This window comes from Aquarana catesbeiana, linkage group LG12 (genome assembly GCF_042186555.1).
Source record: "Aquarana catesbeiana isolate 2022-GZ linkage group LG12, ASM4218655v1, whole genome shotgun sequence".
NCBI classification, from domain to species: Eukaryota; Metazoa; Chordata; class Amphibia; order Anura; family Ranidae; genus Aquarana; species Aquarana catesbeiana.
Genome location: NC_133335.1, coordinates 6,106,393 through 6,132,372, shown reverse-complemented (window position 1 = coordinate 6,132,372; position 25,980 = coordinate 6,106,393). Strand labels below are relative to the sequence as shown.

Below are 25,980 nucleotides of genomic sequence, written 5' to 3'. Positions count from 1 at the left end.
CATAGCTGCTCTCAGTTATGTTATATGTGCAGAATGATTACAGATATTAACAAAGGTGATAAAAAGAATAGATTTATGGACATGCTGGATGATGACAGATGACTCAGGAACCAAGGAGTGTTTAACTTCCATTATTATATATATTATGGACACCTACATTAACAACTTTCATAAAATTACAGATGAGCTACTGGACTGGTAGCTTTATGAAAGCCTCTTTAATCTGGGCTTTACAACTCCAACTACATTCAATGGTTTCCAGAGGGCAGACTTGGTGGAAATGGGAAAGGTCCAGCCAATCATTTTACAAGACACAGTGAAGTTTGGGTTTATGAGGGTATGGTCTTGGTTAGCTCTGCAGATCCTCTTCAGATATCCTGAGTGTCTGATCACATCTACTCCATTGATCATGCTAAGAACACAGTCCAAAAAAAAAGTGCACCTTTCTGGAGACCCCGGCTGACAACTTCCTGGCAGGTTTGTTGAGATGGTCCTTCATCTCCAGAGCTTCACTCACCCTGCAGACCAAAGTATGGAGACATAATGAGAAGAACAGTTAGGATTTATTAACTTGTGAGATTTATTAAGATGTTGAGAGAGAGGTTTATAGGGAAAATGTCTCTAATGTAATGCGTGAACACAGATGGCTTGTCAAGGCTAGGTCAGAGCTGAGCTGTTAGTTGCCTTGTAGCGCTGAGGTCTTGGGTTTCATTCTGACAAGGCCACTGTTTGCATTAGGTTTGCATGTGTTTGTGTGACTTTCCTTTAGGCTCTGTTTTCTCCAACAACCTAAAAGCATAATGATAAAGCCAACATCACTGTTGATGGGACTGTCAAGACCAAACGATATTAAGGAGAGCAAAGGAAATGGAGTCCTACAACTCCTGGTCTGCATCAAGAGGAAAGTTCATTGCATGTTAACTTACCGTTTAATAGCACGGTTTGTGTCCTCTTTATTCATGCCCTTCACAGCGGCGTAGATCTCCAGATGTTCCTTCACGGTGAGGTTGGGCCACAGAGGGTTGTGTTGGGGACAGTAGCCCAATGCTGCAGAGTCTTTAGTCCTATGGGGGTCTCCTGCATTACCCAGCAACACCTGTAGGAGGCAGTCAGTGAAGGTGCCTTATAAGAATGCCACGCTGGACATTGGCTCAAAGCCTACCTTTAATGGGGTCCATCATAATATTTTTAGGAAATGTAGTTAGGTGAATCTATCTGTAGGGACAATAACCTTTTTTTTTATAAAAATGAATTGTTTAATTACTGGGGTTCTCAGATGTCTTAATTTGATGATAATTGGTAATGTTTTATTGATTGCATTTTGGTGGTGCAGTGTTTTCTACAAAACATTTTGCTTTGGTCCCTCATAACCACAGTATCATGTACCGGGTCGGAGGCCGAAGTGCTGAGAGGTCTTCCCTTGCGGTTGAGTGCAGAGTGTTTTCTGAGAAACCTTTTTCCTTAGTCCCTCATAACCACAGTGGGTGAGATGTTCCTCAAGCATCTCTATACATGAACCCTAAAGATCTCCACTCCATGACCCTATGGCTTCTCACCTGTCCAGCTGATGGTTTCTTCTCTCCTGCCAGAATCAGCACAGATGTGGTCTTGCCGGCTCCGTTGGGGCCCAGAAGTCCCAGGACTTCACCTTTAAAATAAAAAAAAAAAACAGACAAAACTGATACATTGATATTTCTAAATGTCTGAAAGAAGAACTATCTGCTTTCCTCCAGCAACCAATCAGACCCCTGCTGCACTGAAAAGAAATGATCTGGGTGTTTAAGGGTTAAAGTACCTCTGTTACTGCAGACTTTAATCTGAAATGTGATGTTAAATCATGGAAAAAGAGAACATATCCTTTATATCTGACACATAGACCGGCACTGTCATGTGGACTCTTTTGCTTTCAGTGGGATTAAAATTGGATCATAGATGTCGTTGTTCACATTTCCAACCATACATGGGTGTTTTTGCCGCACATTTCCATCCACACATACAGTAGGTGTTTTGGACGCACGTTCTCTATGGTCAACGTCATTAAAAGGAACAGAAATGAACAGAAACTGACCTTTCTTGACGCAGAACGAGGTGTTACAGATGGCTGTTCTCTTCTTCTTCTTCCTGAAGCGTCCACAGATGCCTGACTTCTCCTTAAACTCTTTCCGCAAACTGTCCACGAGGATGGTCGGCCTCTTGAAGGGTAAAAACACAAAGGGGGTTATTTACGAAAGGCAAATCCACTTTGCACTGAAAGTGCACTTGGAAGTGCAGTCGCTTTAAATCTAAGGGGTAGATCTGAAATGAGTGGAAGCTCTGCTGATTTTATCATCCAATCATGTGCAAGCTAAAATGCTGTTTTTTGTTTTCTTTGCATGTCCCCCTCAGATCTACAGTGACTTTACTTCCAAGTGCACTTTCAGTGCAAAGTGGATTTTCCTTTAGTAAATAACCCCCAAAGTCAATGTGTGATTTGATTCTGAAGGACTTCTGATTGTCGTGACATTTGTAATTGATATAACATTTCAAAAATGGGCCAATACAAGAAGAGTCTCATGTGTCTGCTACAAAGTAAGTAAAATCTGTAACTTCTGTTAATATTTTTATCTGCAGCGTTACACTTCTAGGTCAGGCTGGGCCAGCCATTCTCAGCAAGGTTTCCTCCAGAGGTTCCTTGAGTTGTGGCTGACTGACCTCCCATTTGGTGGTGCCGGTATAATTCCAAGACCAACACCACTTGGCAAAACCAACCCTGTAAGGGGGGCATTTTTCCCTCTGATCCCAGATACATTCATTTTATCAGGGGTTCCCTGAGACCTGGAAACTAATTTAAGAAAGGGTTGAGAAAGTTCGCTCCATACAGTGCCCTTTGTAGACTTCTCCTTACATTAACACAGCACTGATAGACGGGGTACTCTCTATAATCTGACAAAGTAATGAGCAGAGACGAACTATGACCATTTACTCCTTCTCACCACCTCCTCTTATGGTCAGCTAGCAGAGCAGCCACTCCAACTGCCAGCCTGATTCCAAGTTTCAGATGGTGTGCAGGACATAATGTGACAGTTAACATACAGGAGTGTGATGTATATTTATATATGTATATAGTGGATTTGCATTTAGCAATATATTACCTCCTCCTCCTGATCTGTTGTTTTTAAAGTGTTAACCCTTTCTTTCTCAGCAAGGACCTCCTCATCGGCATCATCCAGTTGCTCGGGATTCTGGGTAAATGGATGTTCTCTCTTGGTGAATCTGAATTAAGAGAGGAAAGTGTCAGATCCGTAGTATGGGACGTGTTAGCAGTGATTTCATATTCCCAATATAAAAATGAAAACAACACAATACACTACCTAATAATGTTACATTGTAATGGGTGTATGAAATATAGACAACATACAAGGGAATTGTATCAGAAATAGATAAAAGCACATGCTAGGTAGAGGACATCACTTACAATGTTACAATGTGTCAGACGGTGAAATATAGTTCACATATGAATAGTTCTGTTTAACAAATGGTGGAGTACAAAGAGTACAAGAGTCTACATAATGCACACAGACCAAGTACTACGACATGGACTATACTCAGCATTTGGGGGACTAATGTCTTCATCCAGTAGAGGACTGGGAACCATTGGCCTGGAGAGAAAACACAACATAGTTGCCCGTTCTTGGTGGGGTTGGATTTCTGTAGAATAAAGAATGTGTATACCATGCAGAGAGTGCCATGGTGCCGCAGTGATTGGTGGACATGGTGAGAGGGGGGTGCTCCTTAAGGACGCGGTTTATCGTGATACACTTTTTTTCTCATCTTCCAGTATTGGCTTCCATTGTAGCTGGAAGACTTTCCTCTGCCAGGAGCTGCAATCCCAAGTTTGAACAGGGAGCAGATAACTATACAATGCCCAGCGGAGGTAATCCTTAAATTTGGATGAACTTAGATTCAGATCGAGTTTTATGAATTTGGAGGCTGTAAGTCAAATCTAAATTATTTTTATAGATCCCGAAAAGGCTTCTGGGAGAAAGTGGCAAAAGGCTGCTTCTATCTTTTGTCTTCATTTGCTGACCACTCTTAGCTTGACTGAGACCAGGTCAGCTTCCCAAACCAATTAATCATCATTGGCTGCTCTGTAATACACACTTTCTTGGAGCCTGGTTCAGATTACCTTCAACTTTTAAAGGACTTTGGGTTTAGAATTTCAGTATTTTGGAGGTGCGTGAATTTTTTAAAAGTTTGGCTGAACCACAACTGGTGAAACTTTACCGAGTTTGCTCAACTCCAATGCCCAGCATGGGTCACTGACTGCTGGTCCTGATGTCTAAATGGTGAAGCTTCTCCACTTATGGCCACCAGCCCAACACATTTTACTGGTCCTGTCCCAGGGGGGAAAAAAGGTCTGTCTTATTCAAAGCCAAGAGATGAGTCCACAGTGAGATCAGCACCCACTCCTGGATTGTTTTCTGTGGCTTTAGCTTTAATTATGTTCAACTAGGTGGCCGCATCCACAATCAAATCTATATAAAATGATTGCCCTTGTGATGTACGTTCAGCAACCCACCTGAATACCGGATCTTGTTTTAAACTTCTGGTTCCAATCCACCATTCCAGAAACCACAGGAGGCCCCAGAGTATGATGGTTTGTGCGTACGGCTGAAGAGGAAGCAGAGAGAGTCAGAAACCGGGCGAGGTGGAGAGGTGGAAATTCTCACAATTCATACAAGTGACAATGCTAGTTTTTGGCCCTCTATGCACTTCTCATACCTGTTCACTCCTATGGAGCAATTTTACATTTTCCACTATGGGCCGGTTTATTCAGTAATACCTTTGTCATTACTTAGGATAACAAAGTAATAAACATTGATTTTGGGGACAAAGTGGCTCTCTTTTTGGTAATATTGTTTTGCAAAATTTTTGATAAATACATAATAAAAAAATAATTTTAATTTCTATGTAATCTGTACACAAAAAAGTTTTTTTTTCTATTTTGACAAGTGTTATAAAAAAAAAGTTTTACTGGAAATAAAAAGTACATGTAATTTATAATTTGACATATTTAGAGTGACAGTAAAATTCAGTTTCTGGAACAAATGCATGACAAAGTAACTGAAAAAAGAAATAAATAAATAATTTAATATGATTGGTTAAAAAAAAAACTAGGTATAGAAAAGAATCAGATAAAAAAAAAAGAATTAATATGATTGGTAAAAAAATAGATATAAAAAAACAGAAAAACAAACAAAAAAAAAAAAACAGCAAAGGGGAAAAGGGGAGGAAGGAGTGCATTAGGACTAACTAGATTTAGCTAAGGGTTAATAAGGGGTTAAACTGGAATACATTTTAATCAAAGAATAATTTAGTTTTACTTTATGTAAGGTTTCTTCAACATATATCATATGCAGGTCATAATTCACACCTCTGGTCTACATATGAATGAAATACAAGTACATATAGTAACAAAAGAGGTAACTACAATGTAACAAGACATTATATTACTCAGTGACATTTGCAGACTATCTACAAGGGTCATTTTATACAACATTCTGACAACCACACCTGCCAGGTAATAGGTAGCAATTCCTGGCTGTCATTTTGACAGCTGATAATAGTGCTGACAGAGTTGTGGCAGGAAAGGGGGTTTGGGGGGTGGAGATGAACTTAGGTGACACTCCCTTGAAGTTTTTCAGAGTGTATCAGAGTGAAGCAGAATTGTCACCCTAGAATGCGTGTTCACACTGCAGAGTAAAGGCAGCTTGGGCCAATCAATGAAAGACAACGTTCCATGGCTGGCCAATCTATGGATGCCGCATCACTGCTAACTGATATGTAACCGTGACACAACCGTGAATTCTTCTTCTGCATCTCCAGCAATGGTTCCTACATTATCAACAGAAAGGGGTGAGAGAGGACTGAACTCTGATGCCTGAACACAGGGCCCAGACAAGGGGGCGGAAGGGATGTGCGCCCCGGGCGCAGCAGTTCAATGGGTGGGGGGGGGGGACAGGTGGAGTGAAGTAAGTCTGGCACTGCAGGCAGGAGGATACACATGTTCTCAGTCATTAATGCATTTTCTTGAACTAGTTAACTCCACTGGGGGTGTGGGGGGGATTTGTGACTGCGGGGGGTGGGGGTAAAGGGATTCATCAACTAACACTGCCATTGGTCAGTAATGCATTACAAAGGGGAATCATGAACTGCCATTGGTTACCAATGCATTAGTGGTTAGTGGCAGTGTTAATGATTAACCCCTTCATGGTGCACTACGAAGGAATTGATAAACACTGCCACTGACCACCAATACATCATGAAGGGGTTAACACTGTCACTGACCACCAATGGGGAGGGATGTAAATAGCACCATCACAGACCATAACTGTAGGAAAGTTAAAGGGCCACCAATGGAGGGGGATGTAAAAAAGATAACACCACTGACCACATATTCTGGTGCTTATTACTGCAGAAACTGACACCAATGCTGGGGGTTATTATTGCGTTTACTGACACCAATGTTGGGGGTTATTATTGCGTTTACTGACACCAATGTTGGGGGTTATTATTGCGTTTACTGACACCAATGTTGGGGGTTATTATTGCGTTTACTGACACCAATGTTGGGGGTTATTATTGCGTTTACTGACACCAATGTTGGGGGTTATTATTGCGTTTACTGACACCAATGTTGGGGGTTATTATTGTGTTTACTGACACCAATGTTGGGGGTTATTATTGCGTTTACTGACACCAATGTTGGGGGTTATTATTGCGTTTACTGACACCAATGTTGGGGGTTATTATTGCGTTTACTGACACCAATGTTGGGGGTTATTATTGCAGAAACTGGCACCAATGTTGGGGGTTATTATTGCAGAAACTGGCACCAATGTTGGGGGTTATTATTGCTACTACTGGCACCAATGTTGGGGGTTATTATTGCGTTTACTGGCACCAATGTTGGGGGTTATTAATGCTGCTACTGACACTAATGTTAGGTGTTATTATTGTGTTTACTGACACCAATGTTGGGAGTTATTATTTCATTTACTGACACCAATGCTGGGGGTTATTAATTTTTACACTGGCACCAATTCTGGGGGTTATTATTGCATTTACGAACACCATTGCTGGGGGTTATTATTATTTAAACTGACATCAATGCTGGGGGTTATTGCAAAAACAGGGCAATTATTGCTGCTATTGACACTGATGTTTATGGTTAATTATTGCAGAAATTGGCACGAATGCTGGGAGTTATTATTGCAGATTTTGGCACCAGTACAGGGGGTTATAATTGCAGGAAATGACACCAATGTTGGGATTATTATGGACTTCACTGACACCAATGTTGGGGGTTATTATTGTGTTCACTGACACCAATGTGCACAGTTTGCCATTTTTGCCCTGGGCACTGGATGACTTTGTTCTGGCACTGCTTGGATAGAACCGAGTCCCTCTGGTCTCTGAACACTTCACAAGGAGTTTATTACTTTGATCGGAATTTTCCTTTACTTACAATCACCAGATGGCCGTACACAGTTGGCATAAAAGGGTAATAAGGATCATGAAGGTAAATCTAGGAAGAGAATATCATATCATTGTGTTATACAGAGATTTCCAATTCCATCACTTTACTAAAGTCCACCAATCAGAATCCTTGATTAAAGTGTATCTCTAGATAAAACGTTTGTTTTATGGGGAAAGTTAAGAAACTCGATCAGGTTTTCTTTATGTCCCCGTATATATATATATATATATATATATATATATATATATATATATATATATATATATATACTGAATTTTAACCACTTGTCAATGAAAATTAAATATATGACAATAAGTAAAAAATAGTGGCGCCGAATAAATGCTCAAGTGGATGTCTGATCACCCCAAAGTGAAAAAGTGACTACAAGATACTAAGTAGAAATATAAAAAATATACTGTAACTAAAATAAAATGTTGAACAAAAAATAAATGATAAACTCAAATTACACCCTGTGACAAGTGAAATAAGATGATGAAACAGTGAAACTGATCAATCAAAAAGACAAAATAATATATAAAAAATAGTCCATAAAGTGTTTATGGGAAATCCAAAATGGATGTGAGGTTCTCCTATTCCATCCACCACACCAGTGTGTCTGTGATTCCACTCCCCTAAAGAAACGCACTCACCAAATTCCAATGCCTACATTCTCAAGTTGGGCTAAAGCGCATTTAAACCACACGGATAGGGTCTCAAAGCAAGCATCCAAATTCCAGCCGTGTGTCTCACATATTCTCCACATGTAAATAATAAAAGTGCACCAATAGTGTAATACCGTAGAAAAATGTTTTAATAAAATACACTTAAAACCTTCAATCTTTGCACTCACATTGTGAAAAATCAAAATCAGCAAAAGTGATTACAGCAAGACTTTAAATCCTTCCAAATCAGCGGATAACTCACTCGTCCGCTTCCTATGTGTCAGTGATGTTGATTGCCGTACAGCCACGCCCCCGACATGTTTAGTCACAAGGACTTAATCATGGGATTCCTTGTGACGAAACATGTCGGGGAGGGGAATAGGAGAACCTCACATCGGTTTTGGATTTCCCTTAAACACTTTATGGACTATTTTTTATATATTATTTTGTCTTTTTGATTGATCAGTTTCACTGTTTCATCATCTTATTTCACTTGTCACAGGGTGTAATTTGAGTTTATCATTTATTTTTTGTTCAACATTTTGTTTTTTATTTTAGTTACAGTATATTTTTTATATTTCTACTTAGTATCTTGTAGTCACTTTTTCACTTTGGGGTGATCAAACACCCACTTGAGCATTTATTCAGCGCCACTATTTTTTACTTATTGTCATATATTTAATTTTCATTAACAAGTGGTTAAAATTCAGTTTTCATTTGACTTCTTTTAAAGTGGCAGCTTCCAGATATATTGTCTGTCCTGAGGCACAGTGGTGGTATTTTGAGTAGTGGCGAGTTTGTTCTTAAAATTACCAACAGGGTAATAAATAAATGCATTTTCCCCTCTTCTTTTACTTCTTTTATAAGTGATCACATACCCTCTGTTCTCAGCTGCATAAGGAGCTCAGAGAGCTAGGGGAGGAGAAACAGCAGTGCACTGGTCTCCCCAGTAAAAGGCTATGTGAGGGGCAGGGGGGCATGTCAGGACAAGTGTGATCATTGAAAGAGGCTCAGCACCGCTAGATAACTGACCACGCTGTGCTCTCATGCCTAGTGTGGTCAATTTCTAATAAGAAAGCAGGGGGGACTGACAGGATCACCAGGGATTTCACACAAAGGAAGCAATACGAATAGAACAGGAGACTTGTGCATACAAGTACATGGGACATCAGGCTCATATCAGGAATAGGAAATGTTGGGTTGACATATTCTTTAACTTCTACATGTAAAGAACACATTTCACGTTTTTTGTTTTGTCTTTTTTTTTGCCGGCACATCCCCAGTATGTCGTGTTTTCCTGTAATAATGTGTGATATAAAAAGCTATGTATCAACACTCACCAGATTGATCAAAAACGCCATCAAATTGCTGGGCGGCACCAAGATCAAGTAGATGAAATATAAGTCTTTTGGCAAAGGAATGAAAAATTGAAATGCGTTGTATATTAGCGGGATGAAGGAGGACTGCAAGAGACCAGAAATGCAGGTGAGAGGTGACCCGGCGCCAGAATGTCGGCCACAATAAAATCGAAAAGCAACATGTGATCCACCTACAAATATCACATTTTACACCAATACTTTACTATCATTTTTATTTCCTATAGCTTTTGGCTAGAGATAAAAAGGACAAAATATATTAGTAGTACTACATTGTAAAAAGAAAATAAAAGTCAGATTGTTAGCTCATATTGACGCGTTTCATCACAATTGACGTCATCAGGGGACCAGAACATCCAGGCATCCAACGTATATGAGTTTCTTCATGAATTTGTCATTTTTTTTAATGGTATTTACTTGCACATGTCACTTTTTTTTGTAGTAGATTTGTACTCTTGTCATTTAACTGCTTAGCGGCCGCGCTGCATACATCTACTGTGACAGGACGGCTTCTGTGGTCTGGATCACGTATCTGGTATGTGATCAGCACCTCTACGTAAGGGGCGTGCGCCCGCCACCCCGGCTGTGATCGGAACTGTTACAAAACAATGACTGACCGCTGGGACTCGCTGATCGTCTCCGTCATTCATGGAGGACTCTGTGTTGTAAACAACACAGAGCTCTGTACACTGACAGGTGATCTTGTTGTTTTGTTATTCCCTGCAAAGCAGGGAAAAAAGATAAGATCACTTAGTAAAAGCACCATATATTACACATTGTTAGGCACACAGTTAACACCTTGATTGCCCCTAGATGTTAACACCTTCCCAGCCAGTATCATTAGTACAGTGACAGTGCATAGTTTTATCACTGTATTAGTGTCACTGAGGATGTCAGAGTCAGTTAGTCAGTGACCCCCCCCAGGCATCAGTTAGTGTCAGATTGCCAACCGCACTATTGCATTCCATTATAGGTTGCTGATCGCCATAGTTGCTAGTATAAAAAAATAAAAAAGGAAACCAATCAATATACACTTATTGGGATTTTCTTTTTTTACCAAAGACAGGTAGCAGAATACATTTTGGCCTAAATTTATGAAGAAATTAGTTTCTTATTATTTTTTATTGGATATGATTTATAGCAAAAAAAAAAAAAAAAAGATCATGTAATTGTCAAAGTAGCGCAGTGCTGAATAGCAAAAAATGGCCTGGTGATGAAGGGGGTAAAACCTTCCGGAGGACAAGTGGTTAATCTATCTAAATATCCGTGTGATATTCCATAATATTTTTATAATGATATACACTGCTCAAAAAAAGGAAAGGAACACTTTGAAAACACATCAGATCTCAGTGGGGAAAAATATCACGCTGGATATCTATACTGGTATGGACTGGGTAATGTGTTAGGATCTATACTGGTATGGACTGAGTAATGTGTTGGGATCTATACTGGTATGGACTGGGTAATGTGTTAGGATCTATACTGGTATGGACTGGGTAATGTGTTAGGATCTATACTGGTATGGACTGGGTAATGTGTTAGGATCTATACTGGTATGGACTGGGTAATGTGTTAGGATCTATACTGGTATGGACTAAGTAATGTGTTGGGATCTATACTGGTATGGACTGGGTAATGTGTTAGGATCTATACTGGTATGGACTGGGTAATGTGTTGGGATCTATACTGGTATATACTGGTAATGTGTTAGGATCTATACTGGTATGGACTGGGTAATGTGTTGGGATCTATACTGGTATATACTGGTAATGTGTTAGGATCTATACTGGTATGGACTGGGTAATGTGTTGGGATCTATACTGGTATGGACTGGGTAATGTGTTAGGATCTATACTGGTATGGACTGGGTAATGTGTTAGGATCTGTACTGGTATGGACCGGGTAATGTGTTAGGATCTATACTGGTATGGACTGGGTAATGTGTTAGGATCTATACTGGTATGGACTGGGTAATGTGTTGGGATCTATACTGGTATGGACTGGGTAATGTGTTAGGATCTGTACTGGTATGGACCGGGTAATGTGTTAGGATCTATACTGGTATGGACTGGGTAATGTGTTAGGATCTATACTGGTATGGACTGGGTAATGTGTTGGGATCTATACTGGTATGGACTGGGTAATGTGTTGGGATCTATACTGGTATGGACAGGGTAATGTGTTAGGATCTATACTGGTATGGACCGGGTAATGTGTTAGGATCTATACTGGTATGGACTGGGTAATGTGTTAGGATCTATACTGGTATGGACTGGGTAATGTGTTAGGGTCTATACTGGTATGGACTGAGTAATGTGTTGGGGTCTATACTGGTATGGACTGGGTAATGTGTTGGGGTCTATACTGGTATGGACTGGGTAATGTGTTAGGGTCTATACTGGTATGGACTGGGTAATGTGTTGGGGTCTATACTGGTATGGACTGGGTGATGTGTTGGGGTCTATACTGGTATGGACTGGTTAATGTGTTGGGATCTATACTGGTATGGACTGGGTAATGTGTTAGGGTCTATACTGGTATGGACTGGGTAATGTGTTAGGGTCTATACTGGTATGGACTGGGTAATGTGTTAGGATCTATACTGGTATGGACTGGGTAATGTGTTAGGATCTATACTGGTATGGACTGGGTAATGTGTTAGGGTCTATACTGGTATGGACTGGGTAATGTGTTAGGGTCTATACTGGTATGGACTGGGTAATGTGTTAGGGTCTATACTGGTATGGACTGGGTAATGTGTTAGGATCTATACTGGTATGGACTGGTTAATGTGTTAGGATCTATACTGGTATGGACTGGTTAATGTGTTAGGATCTATACTGATATAGACTGGGTAATGTGTTAGGATCTATACTGGTATGGACTGGGTAATGTGTTAGGGTCTATACTGGTATGGACTGGGTAATGTGTTAGGATCTATACTGGTATGGACTGGGTAATGTGTTAGGATCTATACTGGTATGGACTGGGTAATGTGTTAGGATCTATACTGGTATGGACTGGGTAATGTATTAGGATCTATACTGGTATGGACTGGGTAATGTATTAGGGTCTATACTGGTATGGACTGGGTAATGTGTTAGGAATGAAAGGATGCCACATTGTTTGATGGAAATGAAAATTATCACCCTACAGAGGGCTGAATTCAAAGACACCCCGAAAATCAAGGTGAAAAAATGATGCAGCAGACCATAGTCCATTTTGCTGAAATTTACCGTATTTATCGGCGTATAACACGCACTTTTTTCCCCTTAAAATCAGGGGAAAATTGCGGGTGCGTGTTATACGCCGATCCCCTGCGATCCCCCGCTGAAAGATCTAAAAAATCGCTGACCGCGATTTGAAACTGGCGCCGCTGGCGCCGAAATACACAGCCGGTCCTCGGCTCTTCTCGGCCACTTTCGGCTTCACTCGACGCCGCCCAAACATAGCCGAGTGTACTCGGCTAGGTTCAGATAGCTCCGCTCACAGTCACGCCCATCCCGGGCGGGACTACGAGTGGAGCCGAAAGTGAACGAGAGCCGCCGAGAAGAGCCGAGGACCGGCTCTGTGTATTTCGGCGCCGGTGGCGCCATTTTCAAATCGCGGTCGGAGATTTTGAAGCCCAGGATGGCAGGGGATCACTGGGGAAGGCTGCACTGGGGAAGGCTGCACTGACAAGGCTGCACTGGGAAGGCTGCACTGACAAGGCTGCACTGGGGAAGGCTGCACTGGGGAAGGCTGTACTGACAAGGCTGCACTGGGAAGCCTGCACTGGGGAAGGCTGCGCTGACAAGGCTGCACTGGGGAAGGCTGCATTGGGGAAGGCTGCACTGGGGAAGGCTGCACTGACAAGGCTGCACTGGGGAAGGCTGCACTGGGGAAGGCTGTACTGACAAGGCTGCACTGGGAAGCCTGCACTGGGGAAGGCTGCGCTGACAAGGCTGCACTGACATGGCTGCACTGAGAAGGCTGCAATGATGGGCATTTAAATGTACGTTTTTTTCCCTTCAACTTCCCTCCTAAAAGTTTTTTTCCTTAAAATTCCCTCCTAAATTGGGGTGCGTGTTATACGCCGATAGATACGGTAATTGTTTAATTGCAGCAACTCAGGATGGTCCTCAGTAGTTTGTGGCCCCCACATGCTTGTATGCCTGCCTGACAATGTCGGGGGGGGGGGGGACGGCATGCTCCTAATGAGATGACGGATGGTCTCCTGGGGTATTTCCTCTCAGATTTGGATCATGGCATCACTGAGCTCCTGAACAGACTGAGGTGTGACCTGGCGGCGTCACTTTGGTTGTCGTTCATACACACTCCTGTCCTCAGGCATCTTGGTGGCAACCTTTTGCCATGCCTGTCCACCCTCACTCCTGTTCATTCACCTCCACCATTCCTTTTTTCCCCTTCCCCTCATACATTAGTCCCACCACACGACACAGACCTCACTATCATCACACCATCTTGCACTACATTTATTTGGCCTAATCACCTCCTACTCTTATTGTCACATGTTCACCTTATGTGTGCCCGGGTTGCTGCCTGTGATGTGTGTCGCCGTTGGACCAGCCCCCCCAGCTCTCGACACTGATGCCTTTGGGTGGTCAGTGGTCCTTGACATCACGCCTCCAGCTGCATATATACTTGTGATCTATTGGTGGGGGGTTTCCATAACCATTCTCCTCTCCTCTATTGATACAAGATTATTGATCTAGTTGTTCATCTTTCATTTGCAGATACACCCCATGCTTGCTCCTGATGAGCGGTACCAAGCCGTGAAACGCGTCGAGCTAACAACTACCATGTACCAGTATATTACAGCTCTAACAGTTTGTAATGTTTATATATTCGTACCATCACATTATGTGACAGGGACCAGTAAGGTCATAGGCCATGCAGATGTTACCTTGCAACATTTTTGTACCCAACTGTGACATACGGTGGACTCCGTAACTCTATAATGTTACCCATTTTTAACCATCTTTTTACCAGTTACCGCTGTTTTAGGAATTGACGCCACGTTTAATGTGTATTTCTATTTGTATGTATATGGAAATGATGTGTGTAATCCTGTTATTTACGGAATATTAAATATCTCAATTTCCACCATTGTATTCATTTCAACCACGTGCTTCGTTCAAAGTCCCACCCTTTTGTTCCTACTTCTAACAATATCATTGTCAGGGATGGAGGCACATGACCTTACCAGGCCATGGCCTCATTTAAAGTCCCAATGTTTCCCCTCCACGTTTTCCTTAATTTTTACAGCTTACAAAGAAATAAAGTCCAAAATTCACCCTTCCAGAGTCCCCTTACCAGTGGTGGCCCGTCCATAGGGGGCGCACGAGCGCCACCCCGTGATTGACATCTATGCAATTACGTGATTTCAGGTGAGACGCTTCATTTGGGAGTCCTTTTGGCGCAGAGCAATGCGACGCAACACTCCCATATTGCAGACATTCTCCTTGTTGTGGGGTTTTCTATTGGCACTGCCATAGGACATGGCCTTTTTTTTTTTTACCTCGGAGTCGCGGCATCACTTATGGTTTCTCTGTGCCAATGTGAAATCGTAAGTGACGCCGTGGCTCCGTGGATGGAACGCACGGTCTGAGCAGCACCTTCTTGCAGAATCGGCCGGATTGTTAAGTTCATAGTGTGAAACAAAATGTACAATAATTAATGAAAGAAAAAAATATATTGTCTTTTACTATTTACAATGGTCGCTATGTTTTCCACATGTGGTCAGTGAGGTTTATGTAGGTTTTTGGGCGGATATTTACTAATGGTGAACACAGAGGCAGCGATAAACTGGTAAACATGACAATTCTGTGAGGCTGAGCTGTATATACACTGATCTGTGAGGCTGATCTATATACTCTGTCCTGTGATTCTGGGGCTGTATACTCTGTCCTGTGATGCTGAGCTGTATACTCTGTCCTGTGATTCTGGAGCTGTATACTCTGTCCTGTGACTCTGGAGCTGTATACTCTGTCCTGTGACTCTGGAGCTGTATACTCTGTCCTGTGACTCTGGAGCTGTATACTCTGTCCTGTGACTCTGGAGCTGTATACTCTGTCCTGTGATTCTGGAGCTGTATACTCTATCCTGTGTTGCTGAGCTGTATACTCTGTCCTGTGTTGCTGAGCTGTATACTCTGTCCTGTGATTCTGGAGCTGTATACTCTGTCCTGTGATTCTGGAGCTGTATACTCTGTCCTGTGATTCTGGGGCTGTATACTCTGTCCTGTGATTCTGGAGCTGTATACTCTGTCCTGTGATGCTGAGCTGTATACTCTGTCCTGTGATTCTGGGGCTGTATACTCTGTCCTATGATGCTGAGCTGTATACTCTGTCCTGGGAGGCTGAGCTGTATACTCTGTCCTGTGATTCTGGAGCTGTATACTCTGTCCTGTGATTCTGGAACTGTATACTCTGTCCTGTGATTCTGGAACTGTATACTCTGTCCTGTGATGCTGATCTGTATACTCCTGACACTATGGGTGGAAGCAAGTGAAATACAGAGGACGGAGTGGGCGGATTCTATAAGGGGTGGGGCTTATGAGAAGCTGGAGGGTCAAAAAGGGAGGGCGGGGTCTAGATAGATCTCTACAACGTGGTTCTCTCATCCTTTGACTCTTCTTCGGACCCAGTTGGGACTCCATTAGGTAGTAGAAAGCTGCCACATGGTCATTTATTTGGAGCCTCCAAGAGCTTCACCACCCAAATCCCAGAGAGTTTTTCTTGCTGTCTGTAGACCCAAATAAAATGCTGCAAACAAATCTGTTGCTTAGAATGTGGCTCACAGGACATGATCTCCGATTTGTTGACATGAAAAAGCCAAAGTGACCCTCTAGAGACGATGTCACCAACTTACCAAGATAAAGAAGAAGGACCATCGGTCATGATGAATCTTCCTCTTCCCAAACAAAAATGTGATTGAGTAAACATAGAGGACTGTGGCCATGCCGTAACCCAAAATTTCCACAATCTGCAAATCAAAAACATAACTGTAACGTAACTCACATAATCATATTCCACAGATGCTGGCCAAACGTAGAATTGTCATGAAGTTATTGTAATCTGAGGCCACCCTAAACCTGACCTCCAGCCTTCCCTTCAGTCTTGTACAGGTGTACCGGTTCCTCTCCTGGACTGAAATGCCTTCCTCTGATTTCACCGCACACTGTGAGCTTCTCACATTTTGTATTAGAAGCTACAACAAGTCAGATAGAGCCCTCCTCAGTTCCTTGCTAGAGGACGAGTGTCTAGGAATGCCTACTTCTATTTTCATTTATTGGATTTAAACTCTTTCAATCATGAAAGCTTAGAACCACATGTGGACAGGGCTGCTGTTAGAAATCACGGGGCCCCATACAGCCTACCTGACAGCCTCCAAACCCCCCCCACCGCCAGAAGTGACTAAGGACATAGATTTTATCAGTGCCTTTCTTTTCAGCCTCAGTTGAATGAATTGGAAGCATTCTGAAGCTTCGTGCTCATTCACAAACTGAAGCATAGTAAACACAGTTTACTATGCTTCAGTGATGAATGGACACAGGAGTGATTGGTACTGATCACTCACTATGTTCATTCAGGAAAAAAAGGGGCCAATAAATTATTTATTTACTGGCTCCTTCCCTCTTTCCTTCCCTCTCCATCCTAAAACATCCCCCTGTGTGCCTACAGCAGCTTCCAGCAGAGGAGGAGAGGAGGGAAGCCAGTAGCTTCGGGGGGAAAGGGGCACACAGGGGGGCCTAGACAGCAGATGGAAGGGGTGCATGTGCTAGAAACACTTTCCTGTACTGCAGCCAGAGGAAGAAGCTGGCAGCATTGCAGGGGAAGGTAGAAGAGGATTGATGTCTGTAATAAGACAGTACAGCCAGCCCTCCTTCTGAGCAGGTGCCCGGGCCCCCCCTATTGAACTGATGAGGCCTGGGCCCAGTACAGGAGCGCTGACTGTACTGTCTTATCAGCGGCAATGCTTGTGGGCAATAGGTGGGGTGGTCTGCATGCAAATGAAGTCTGCATAGACACGCCCACTTCTCCAGACTGACATCCGCCCTCAAAATGGTGTTCTGATATTTGCATAACTCCTCCCAAGAGCCAGCCCACTGTTTGTATCAAAATTTAGGCTTCCCCGCATCCAATTCGCATGACAGGAGAGTGTGACTGTCTCTCAATGGAGCCGCTTCACACAGCTCCGGGGCAGCCATGGTCTGCACTGGAAAAGGGACCTGATTCGCACCTGAAAGAGTGGACAGGGATGAACCCGACCCCCTGCTGTTATCCGCATCACTGTGAACTTAGCCTAAGACCTCTTGAGGGGAGTATTTTTTTTTTAAGCACATGATTAGAGCCTGAGGCTCTAATTGGCTTCAAAAAAGGGTGGGCTCTGGGGGGAGAGCACTCCTCCCCAGAGCCCACCCACTTGTTTGACAATAGCAAATTATTATTCGCTATTTTCTTACTGATCCTCCTCCTGGCCAATTAGGAAGCAGGTCCTGAGACCCGATTAGCCAGGGGGTCTTAGGACTCCCGGCCAATTGGGTCTCAGGACCCACTTCCTGTTCACCCAGGAGGAGAGGAGGAGAAGCAACGGTCCCGTAGGGAGGAGCAGCAGCCCTACCATCTAATTCCTAAGGTAAGGAGGCCTCGGATCACTGCCCTCCCATCTGTCTCCCGTGGGGGGGGGGGAATCGCCGCCTTCCTGTCTGTCTTCCACGTGGGGGGGAAGGGGGGTGGCATTGGTTTTCCGCCGCCGCCCCCCCCAAAAACATTGAGCACCAGCCGCCACTGACTGAGACCTAGTGATGACAACATTGCTTTGGACCGTCTTCCTTCCAAGCTTGGTGACAATGATGGACCAGGACTGAACAATGTGGGTTGGCAAGGTTTCCTTGCAGTGGACCAACGCACCCCCTAATGTGGCAGATATATAGCTGTGCAATCAGAAAAGCTCATACTTCTTCTTGCTGATTGGAGAGCTCTGGCTTTAACACAGCAGAGGACATGTTGGACCTCTACAGAGAGACCACTGCTTCCAAGCAGAGAGCAACAGTCCTTCTCTGAAGCTGCTTGGAAGGGACAGACTTCTCTACATGGGATGTGGCTGATTTCTACAGAAAACCAACTGTAAGACTTGGCTCATCTTTTGTTTTGATGCACCTGGAAGGTGTTAAGCTGATTTTAAATGAAGTCCGGTTGGGTTTCAAATTTCAGAGGTTCAGCTAAATGCATGGCTGTGAAAAGCTGAGCGATGATACTCACAAGCAGCACCGCGTTAAAGAATGACAGATGGACGGAATGGCTGAACGCAAACAGGATGGCGACCATCAGGAAAAGGAGGAGCCAAGAGAGGGCGATGTCCACCAGGGCTTGTCCAAACCAGTATGCGGATGGGAAAAGGCCGGAAATACGCAGCTGGGAGCGAGCTTTGATCTGGAAGGAGAAAGATTCAGTGGTTGTAATCATGGCCAAAAGATAGAAAAAAGATCACCTAGGAGGACCTTTACTCTACAGGCTTCATAAACAGCTGAGCTCCGTTAACCAACTTCTGTCAGATTCTGTTGGGTTCTTTGTTGCCTCAAGGGGGGAGGTTTTTCCTCACTTCCTGTCCCAGTGACAACAAGAGGAGAATCTCTAAGATGGAAGCAGGTGACAATAGCAAAAAACAACATTTTTAAAAATTTTTTTTAGTATTGGGGGAGAGTTAAAACCTCTGTGAGACCTCCCGATTTGATAACCCTCCTTCCCATCATTCTTATTCTGGTGTCAGCAAGCTGAGAAGTGAACGGGAAATCTCCTTCGACAAATAAACCTGAGATCTTTCCCATCAGGCTAGGCTGGAGTTGGGTATTATTAGTCCCATTACTTTGTACAGTAATGTGGCGTACACACGGGCGGACTTTCCGACCGGACTGGTCCAACGGACTTTCCGACGGACTTTTTTTACGAACGGACTTTCCGGCAGACTATGTCCGCCGGTCTTCCCAACGGAGTTACGATGGACTTTCCGAATGAACGGACTTGCCCACACATGAACAAGTCCGTTCATTTTGAACGTGACTCGGGTACGACGGGACTAGAAAAGGAAGTTAATCTCGCCGCTTTTATCGGCGAGATTGACACCTTGCGAGCCCCGTCATGGGGCATACAGGCCCTTAGGTCTGGTATGGATTTTAAGGGGAACCAAAACGCCTGGGGGTCCGACCAAAATCCATACCAGACCCTTATCCGAGCATGCAGCCTGGCCGGTCAGGAAAGGGGGTGGGGATGAGCAACACCCTCCTCCTGAACCGTACCAGGCCGCATGCCTGGTACGGGGGCTGGGTGCTTTGGGAGAGGGGGCGCCCTGCGGCCCCCCCACCCCAAAGCACCTTGTCCCCATGCTGATGAGGACAAGGGCCTCTTCCCGACAACCCTGGCAGTTGGTTGTCGGGGTCTGCGGGTGGGGGGGCTTATTGGACTCCAGGAGCCCCCTTTAAGCTCTCCGGCCTCTTCTCTCAGTGTCCGGTTCTTCTGCCGGCTCCTCCGTTATCTTCTGCCGCTCTTTTACCAGCGGTGGCCCGGACTTCTGCATCGTCTTCTTCCCTCTTCTCTTCTTCCGATGTTGACACGACGCTCTCCCCGGTTTAATGCTGTGTGAGTGCTCCACAATGACCCCATGGCAAGTTGGGACTGTTACGTCATAAGGGGCGTGGTCATCGGGTGATGTTGACCACGCCCCCGTCATAAGGGTGTGGGGTCACCGCCTATATAATCCATTGTGGAGCGCTCACACAGCATTACAGCGGTGTCAACATCGTGTCAACATCGGAAGAAGAGAAGAGGGAAGAAGACGATGCAGAAGTCCGGGCCACTGCTAGGAAAAGAGCAGCAAAAGATAGCGGAGGAGTCGGCTGAAGAACCGGACACTGGGAGAAGAGGTTGAACACCGGGAGAAGAGGCCGGAAAGCGGGAGAAGAACCGGACACCGGGAGAAGAGGCCGGAGAGAGCGGCGAAGTCGGAAGAAGACCCCCGAAGTCGGAAGAAGACCCCTGGAGCTGTCTAATAAATTATTTTAAAAACCTGTGTAGTGTATTTTTATTGACACATTTTCCCTAGGTGAATGGGTAAGGGTACGATGTACCCCATACTCATTCACATAGGGTGGGGGGGCCGGGATCTGGGGGCTCCCTTATTAAAGGGGGCTCCCGGATTCCGATAAGGCCCCCGACAACCAACGGCCAGGGTTGCCGGGAAGAGGCCCTTGTCCTCATCAACATGGGGACAAGGTGCTTTGGGCGGGCCGCAGGGCCCCCCTCCCCCAAAGCACCCAGCCTCCCATGTTGATGAGGACAAGGGCTCTTCAAATTTGTTTTTCCTATTGCAAGGAGCGCGAGATGTAGTACCCTGCCCTTGCGTCGTATCTGGTCCATCGGACCAGCATACAGACGAACGGGCATTCCGTTAGGAACTGAGTCCGGCGGAGTTACGATGTAAAGATTTGAAGCAGGTTTCAAATCTAAAGTCCGTCAGATTTCCAACCGAAACGGTCTGTCGGAAGTCCGATGCAGCCCACACATGGTCAGATTGTCCGCCGGATTCAGTCCGTCGGACCAGTCCGGTTGGAAAGTCCGCCCATGTGTACACAGCAAGTCTTTATCAGTTAGAAGCATACTAGGAAACATACTGACACAAAAGTTAAAGCGGACCTGAAAGTGAAGATTTCGGACATTTCAAGAAATATTTTATGTGCCTAAGCAGTACCCTGAAAAATCTATCCTTTGTCTTGAATTCCTTTGGAAAACTAGCAGAGCATTTCCTGTTCCTAGGCACTCCTCTTCTGTAAGCTAAAAGCTGCATATCTGCAATGTGAGATCAACTAAGGCACTGCTACCTCTGACTGCTAGTGCTAGGCTCAACAGATTTGGAGTGAGGTTTGGTGATGTCACTACTTTGCTGCTCATTGTTCTCCTTGCTGGAGAGGAAGCTGTACCTGAGGATGTGAAGTGCAAGGATCTCTCTGCTTCCAAGCTTGGTAGTCTCAAGAGATGTGGAGTGAGATTTGGTGATGTCACTACCATTGGTGGCCGGTGGTATTTTTTTGGGGGGCAAGTGGCAGACAGTGCACAGCCAGCCACCCCCTTCCCCCAGTCAGGTCACCCGCAAAGCCCCACCCCTCCCCTGTCCTCTGCCGGTCGGTCAGTATCACCCGGTGGCCGCAACACTTACTGTGGGCTTCCCTCTGGGTGACTGGCTTCTATATCTCCTCTCCTCTCGTCTCCTCCAGTGGCGGGTCTCCTCCCTCCACTCCCGGCATTGACTCGATGCTGCATCTGTCCCCCCCCACTGGTTCTAACACTGAGAACCGAGCGATCAAACATCGCCGATAGCTCGGTTCTCAGGTCTCCCCGAGCAGAGAGCTGATGACTGTCAGTCACCGTCTCTCTACTTTGCCCCCCCCGTGCTCACTGAAGCGCTGGGCTGTGGAGGGGGCAGCTTGCTGAAAGGCGGAGCTGGGTGCCGGTCCAGGCATGTGAGCTGATCCAGACTTCATTGTCGTGATCTTGACCAAAGCCTGGACCGGCTCTGAAAAGGGGTCACAGGAGTGCAGAACGAACAGCACTTCTGTGATCCACAGGAGAAGTACAGCCAAATGAGATTTCCATGTACTTCTTTAAATCTAAGTCAGAAAACATGATGGTAATTAAGTCCCATAACCTATACCAGTGGTCTCCAAACTGTGTCCTGGGGGCCGGATGCGTCCCTTTGCTTGCCTTTATATGGCCCTTGGCCATATGTCACCAACGAAGGGGCACAGTTTCTCCCAATAACATCGATCATGAGGCACAATTCTGTCAGGGCTTGGCTCAGCTGTCGGCTAATTCCAGCTCTCATCTCTCTCCACAGTTAACCAGCTGTTGTGGATCTGTTCATCAGTCCCACCTACTTAAAGATCTCCAGCTCACTTCATTCCTGCCTTTGCCTTGGTCACATCACAAGAAACCATCTCCTGCATTCCTGTTTAAAGACTGGCTTTGCTGACAACCCTTCTGGCTCCTTATCCTGCTTGCTGTTCCTCTACTTGGATCCCTGACTTCTGGCCTGGCTGATTACCCGCTCTGGTTACTGAACTCTGGCTTGGCTGACTACCCGATCTGGTTAATGGACTCTGGCTATGCTTTGACTACGCTTACTCTATTTAGCTTTTTATTTTTAATAATAAACAAGTGTGATTTTACTGTACTTCTGTCTCGGTCTGATTCATGGTTTCTGAAAAATTCCTACCAATGACACCAACGATGGGACAAATTTCCTCCCGATGACACAAACAATGAGGACCAATGCAACCAATGATGGGGCACAATTCTTCCCAATGACACCAACGTTGGGGCAAAGTTCCTCCCAATGACACCAACCATAGGGCCCAATGTCACCAATGATGCGGCATAGTTCTTCCCAATAACACCAACAATGAGGCCCAATGATGGGGCACAATTTTTACCAATGATGGGGCCCAATGACACCAAGGATGGGTTAATTCCTCCCAATGACACCAACGATGGGGCCCAATGTCACCAATTATGGGGCACAGTTCCTCCCAATAACACCAACAATGAGGAACAATGATGGAGCACAATTCCTCCCAATGACACCAACAATGGGGCCCAATGAGACCAAGGATGGGGCATAATTCCTACCAAAGACACCAACTATGGGGTGCAATTCTTCTCACATCAAAGATGGGGCATTATTTACTCCAACTGATGCTGGGACATTTTCTACCCCCGATGGCCACAGTCTGGCCCCCCTAAAACCTGAAGGACAATAAACTGGCCCTTTTTTTAGAAAGTTTGAAGACCCCTGGCCTATACTAACCTTCATATCCTGCATGCTGGTCATTGCAAAGTGGGGGGCAAGTCCAGACGCATAGATCATACACACCACTCCCATGTAGAAAATCCCATATGACCTGTAATCCCAGTAGTCCTGGTGACAGAAAGAAAAATGGTTACAACAACAAATGCATTTTTTCATTAGAAAGCAAACAAAAAATATTTTTGAGGACAATTTTCCCCTCCCATCCAGTAGTTTTCATTGTGTGGTCCAGCCTTAGGGTTAGGTATAAACACTTTTATTAGGTAGGACTGACCTGCTGTGTGAAGTATGCAGTGTCTGTGACAGATACAGCACAGAGAGCAGTTCAGATGGAGCTGTATGCTCCGGATCCCTCTGCCCGGCCCAAATGCCTTCCCTCACCCCCACCCCGTCTGCTCAGTTGAGTGCAGGAGGGGGGAGAAGGGCAGCAAACTCATATAGTGTAATGACTGCATGAGCAGAGAGTGGGAGGTGAGCTGTCTGCTAATTACATCCTGCATGGCAGTCCCGACCTGGCATGGATATGTGGCAGTTTTCTATACTGAAAACTGACACATTCCCTCTGATAACAATAGAGCAGACCCAGTGCCAGTTCCTCTGCAATAGAAACTGGTGCAGGTGGCGATGGTGCATTGCTGTGTATTAAAATAACCTCATGACCTGATACAAAAGTAAACCAGGAACGGACAGACGGGTACTCACAGGAATGACGGGGTAATTCCACACCCTGATCCTCTCCTTGGAGTTATAGACCCTCATAAAGGCGTTACTGATAATATTAACCAATACCGGGAGGATATTGTGTGCTCGGGGGTTTCCGATTATTTTGTACCCGTAATCCTAAAAAAAATAAAAGCAGAAAAGTGATACCATACAAAATAAAAATGTTCAACAGAATCGTCTTTTGGAATTGTGCACACCCTAGGTATCTACTGAACAACACTGGAACATCAGTCTGGGAAGGCCACATAAACTTATTTCATCATTTCATGCATTTTCATCCAATGCGATTGGATTTAGAGTGTATGCAGGGCCATAGATAGTTTTTTTTTTTCCTGGGGGGGTTTCAGGTCTTTCAAACTTAAAGGCATCATTTATGCCGCGTACACACGATTGGGATTTTGGTCGGAAAAAAGATATGATGGCTTTTCCGACGGAATTTCCGCTCAAGCTTGCCTTGCATACACACGGTCACACAAAAGTTTGCTGAACTTCCGACCCTCAAGAACGCGGTGACGTACAACACTACGACAAGCCAAGAAAATGAAGTTCAATGCTTCCGAGCATGCGTAGGAACTTTGCGCATCGGAATTGCTACAGACGATCGCATTTTCGGATAGGAACTTTTTCCGACCGAAAAATTGAGAACATGCTCTCAGTCTTTTGACAGCTGGAATTCGGCCAGCAAAAGTCCGATGGAGCGTACACACGGTCGCATTTTCCAAACAAAAGCTCTCATCGGTCTTTTACTGGCCGAATTTCCGATCGTGTGTACGCGGCATTACACTTTTATGTTGGGGGAGGTACAGTTAAATCATGTGACAGCAGAGCGGGGCCATGAGGCTTTGCAATGCAGCGCAGTAAAAATGATCCCCATTCAACTGAATAGAACGCAATGCACGCAGTTGTGGTGCGGTAGTGTACTCATTAGTATAGTGAGCTCCTCCTAAGCTCCCTAGTGTTTTTTTTTTTTCGTTCAGCCCGCTGGGTTGAACTAAAAAAAAAACTTACCATGTGAACCAGGTTTTAGAGCAACTGCTGTTAACATGTATCTGCACATCCAGTGGTCTCATATTTAAGCTCCAGGGGACAAAGCAAAACACGTTGGGGTGTGGCCTGGCGGAAACCCATGCTGAGGTCTCTCCCATCACTATTACATTACCATAGGATTCTGTGGATGTGCGGCACCAGGGATTTTTTTTTCTCTCTTCCCTTCAGTGACTGCAAGAGCTGGGATGAGCTCCATCCCTCGCCAACATTCGGTATCATCTACATTACTCCCCACATCTATTGAGCCCGAGCGACACACTAACAAACCGAGGGTCACAGTGGTTACCTGCTGTCAGGGACAAATTTCTGACCCTCTCCCCCAGCAAAGATTCCTAATTATGAAGAAAATCTCCCTTCATCCAATCAAACTCCCTCCCAGAAGCAAATCCCTGCCATTAACCACCCCCTGTAAACTTCTCTACAAGAAAATCCCCCTTTCTCCAAAAGCAAACCCACTCCCCTTTCCTTAACCCCCCACTAAAATAAACTCCCCCAGGCTGGAATTCTCACTTCCTGCTTCCCAAAACAGAAAATTAGTGCCTCACCACTTACCAGACCTCAGATTCAGCACAGCACATAAGTAGGAAAACTTCTGCATCCCCAGTCTCCCTTCGGGTGTGTCATATGATACATCGAGGAGGAGTCTAGGAATTCCTTCCACCGTGCTCTGTCAATTGCCAGCATCTGAGACCTCGCAGAAATTTCATGTTTTTCAGGGGGACCCCTTATTAAACTGAGGGGATGGGGCACAATAGAAGGGGGCTGGCTGCTGCACTTCGAAACTCTGATTGCT

The 25,980-nt window shown here is 44.7% G+C and overlaps 1 protein-coding gene across 1 annotated transcript in view; it reads right to left on the bottom strand.

Moving 5' to 3' along the window:
* Nucleotides 1-25,980, bottom strand: part of LOC141113857 (cholesterol transporter ABCA5-like) — an 82,386-nt gene that overhangs the window by 9,760 nt on the left and 46,646 nt on the right. The window contains exons 22-33 of the mRNA XM_073607187.1: nucleotides 24,120-24,257; nucleotides 23,418-23,528; nucleotides 18,824-18,994; nucleotides 16,431-16,544; nucleotides 9,522-9,644; nucleotides 7,508-7,567; nucleotides 4,559-4,650; nucleotides 3,132-3,252; nucleotides 2,069-2,192; nucleotides 1,557-1,648; nucleotides 927-1,096; nucleotides 443-518 (exon numbers count right to left, since the gene is read on the bottom strand). Of these exons, the coding sequence (XP_073463288.1) occupies nucleotides 443-518; nucleotides 927-1,096; nucleotides 1,557-1,648; nucleotides 2,069-2,192; nucleotides 3,132-3,252; nucleotides 4,559-4,650; nucleotides 7,508-7,567; nucleotides 9,522-9,644; nucleotides 16,431-16,544; nucleotides 18,824-18,994; nucleotides 23,418-23,528; nucleotides 24,120-24,257 (1,392 nt within the window). The remainder of the gene's footprint in view (nucleotides 1-442; nucleotides 519-926; nucleotides 1,097-1,556; nucleotides 1,649-2,068; nucleotides 2,193-3,131; nucleotides 3,253-4,558; nucleotides 4,651-7,507; nucleotides 7,568-9,521; nucleotides 9,645-16,430; nucleotides 16,545-18,823; nucleotides 18,995-23,417; nucleotides 23,529-24,119; nucleotides 24,258-25,980) is intronic.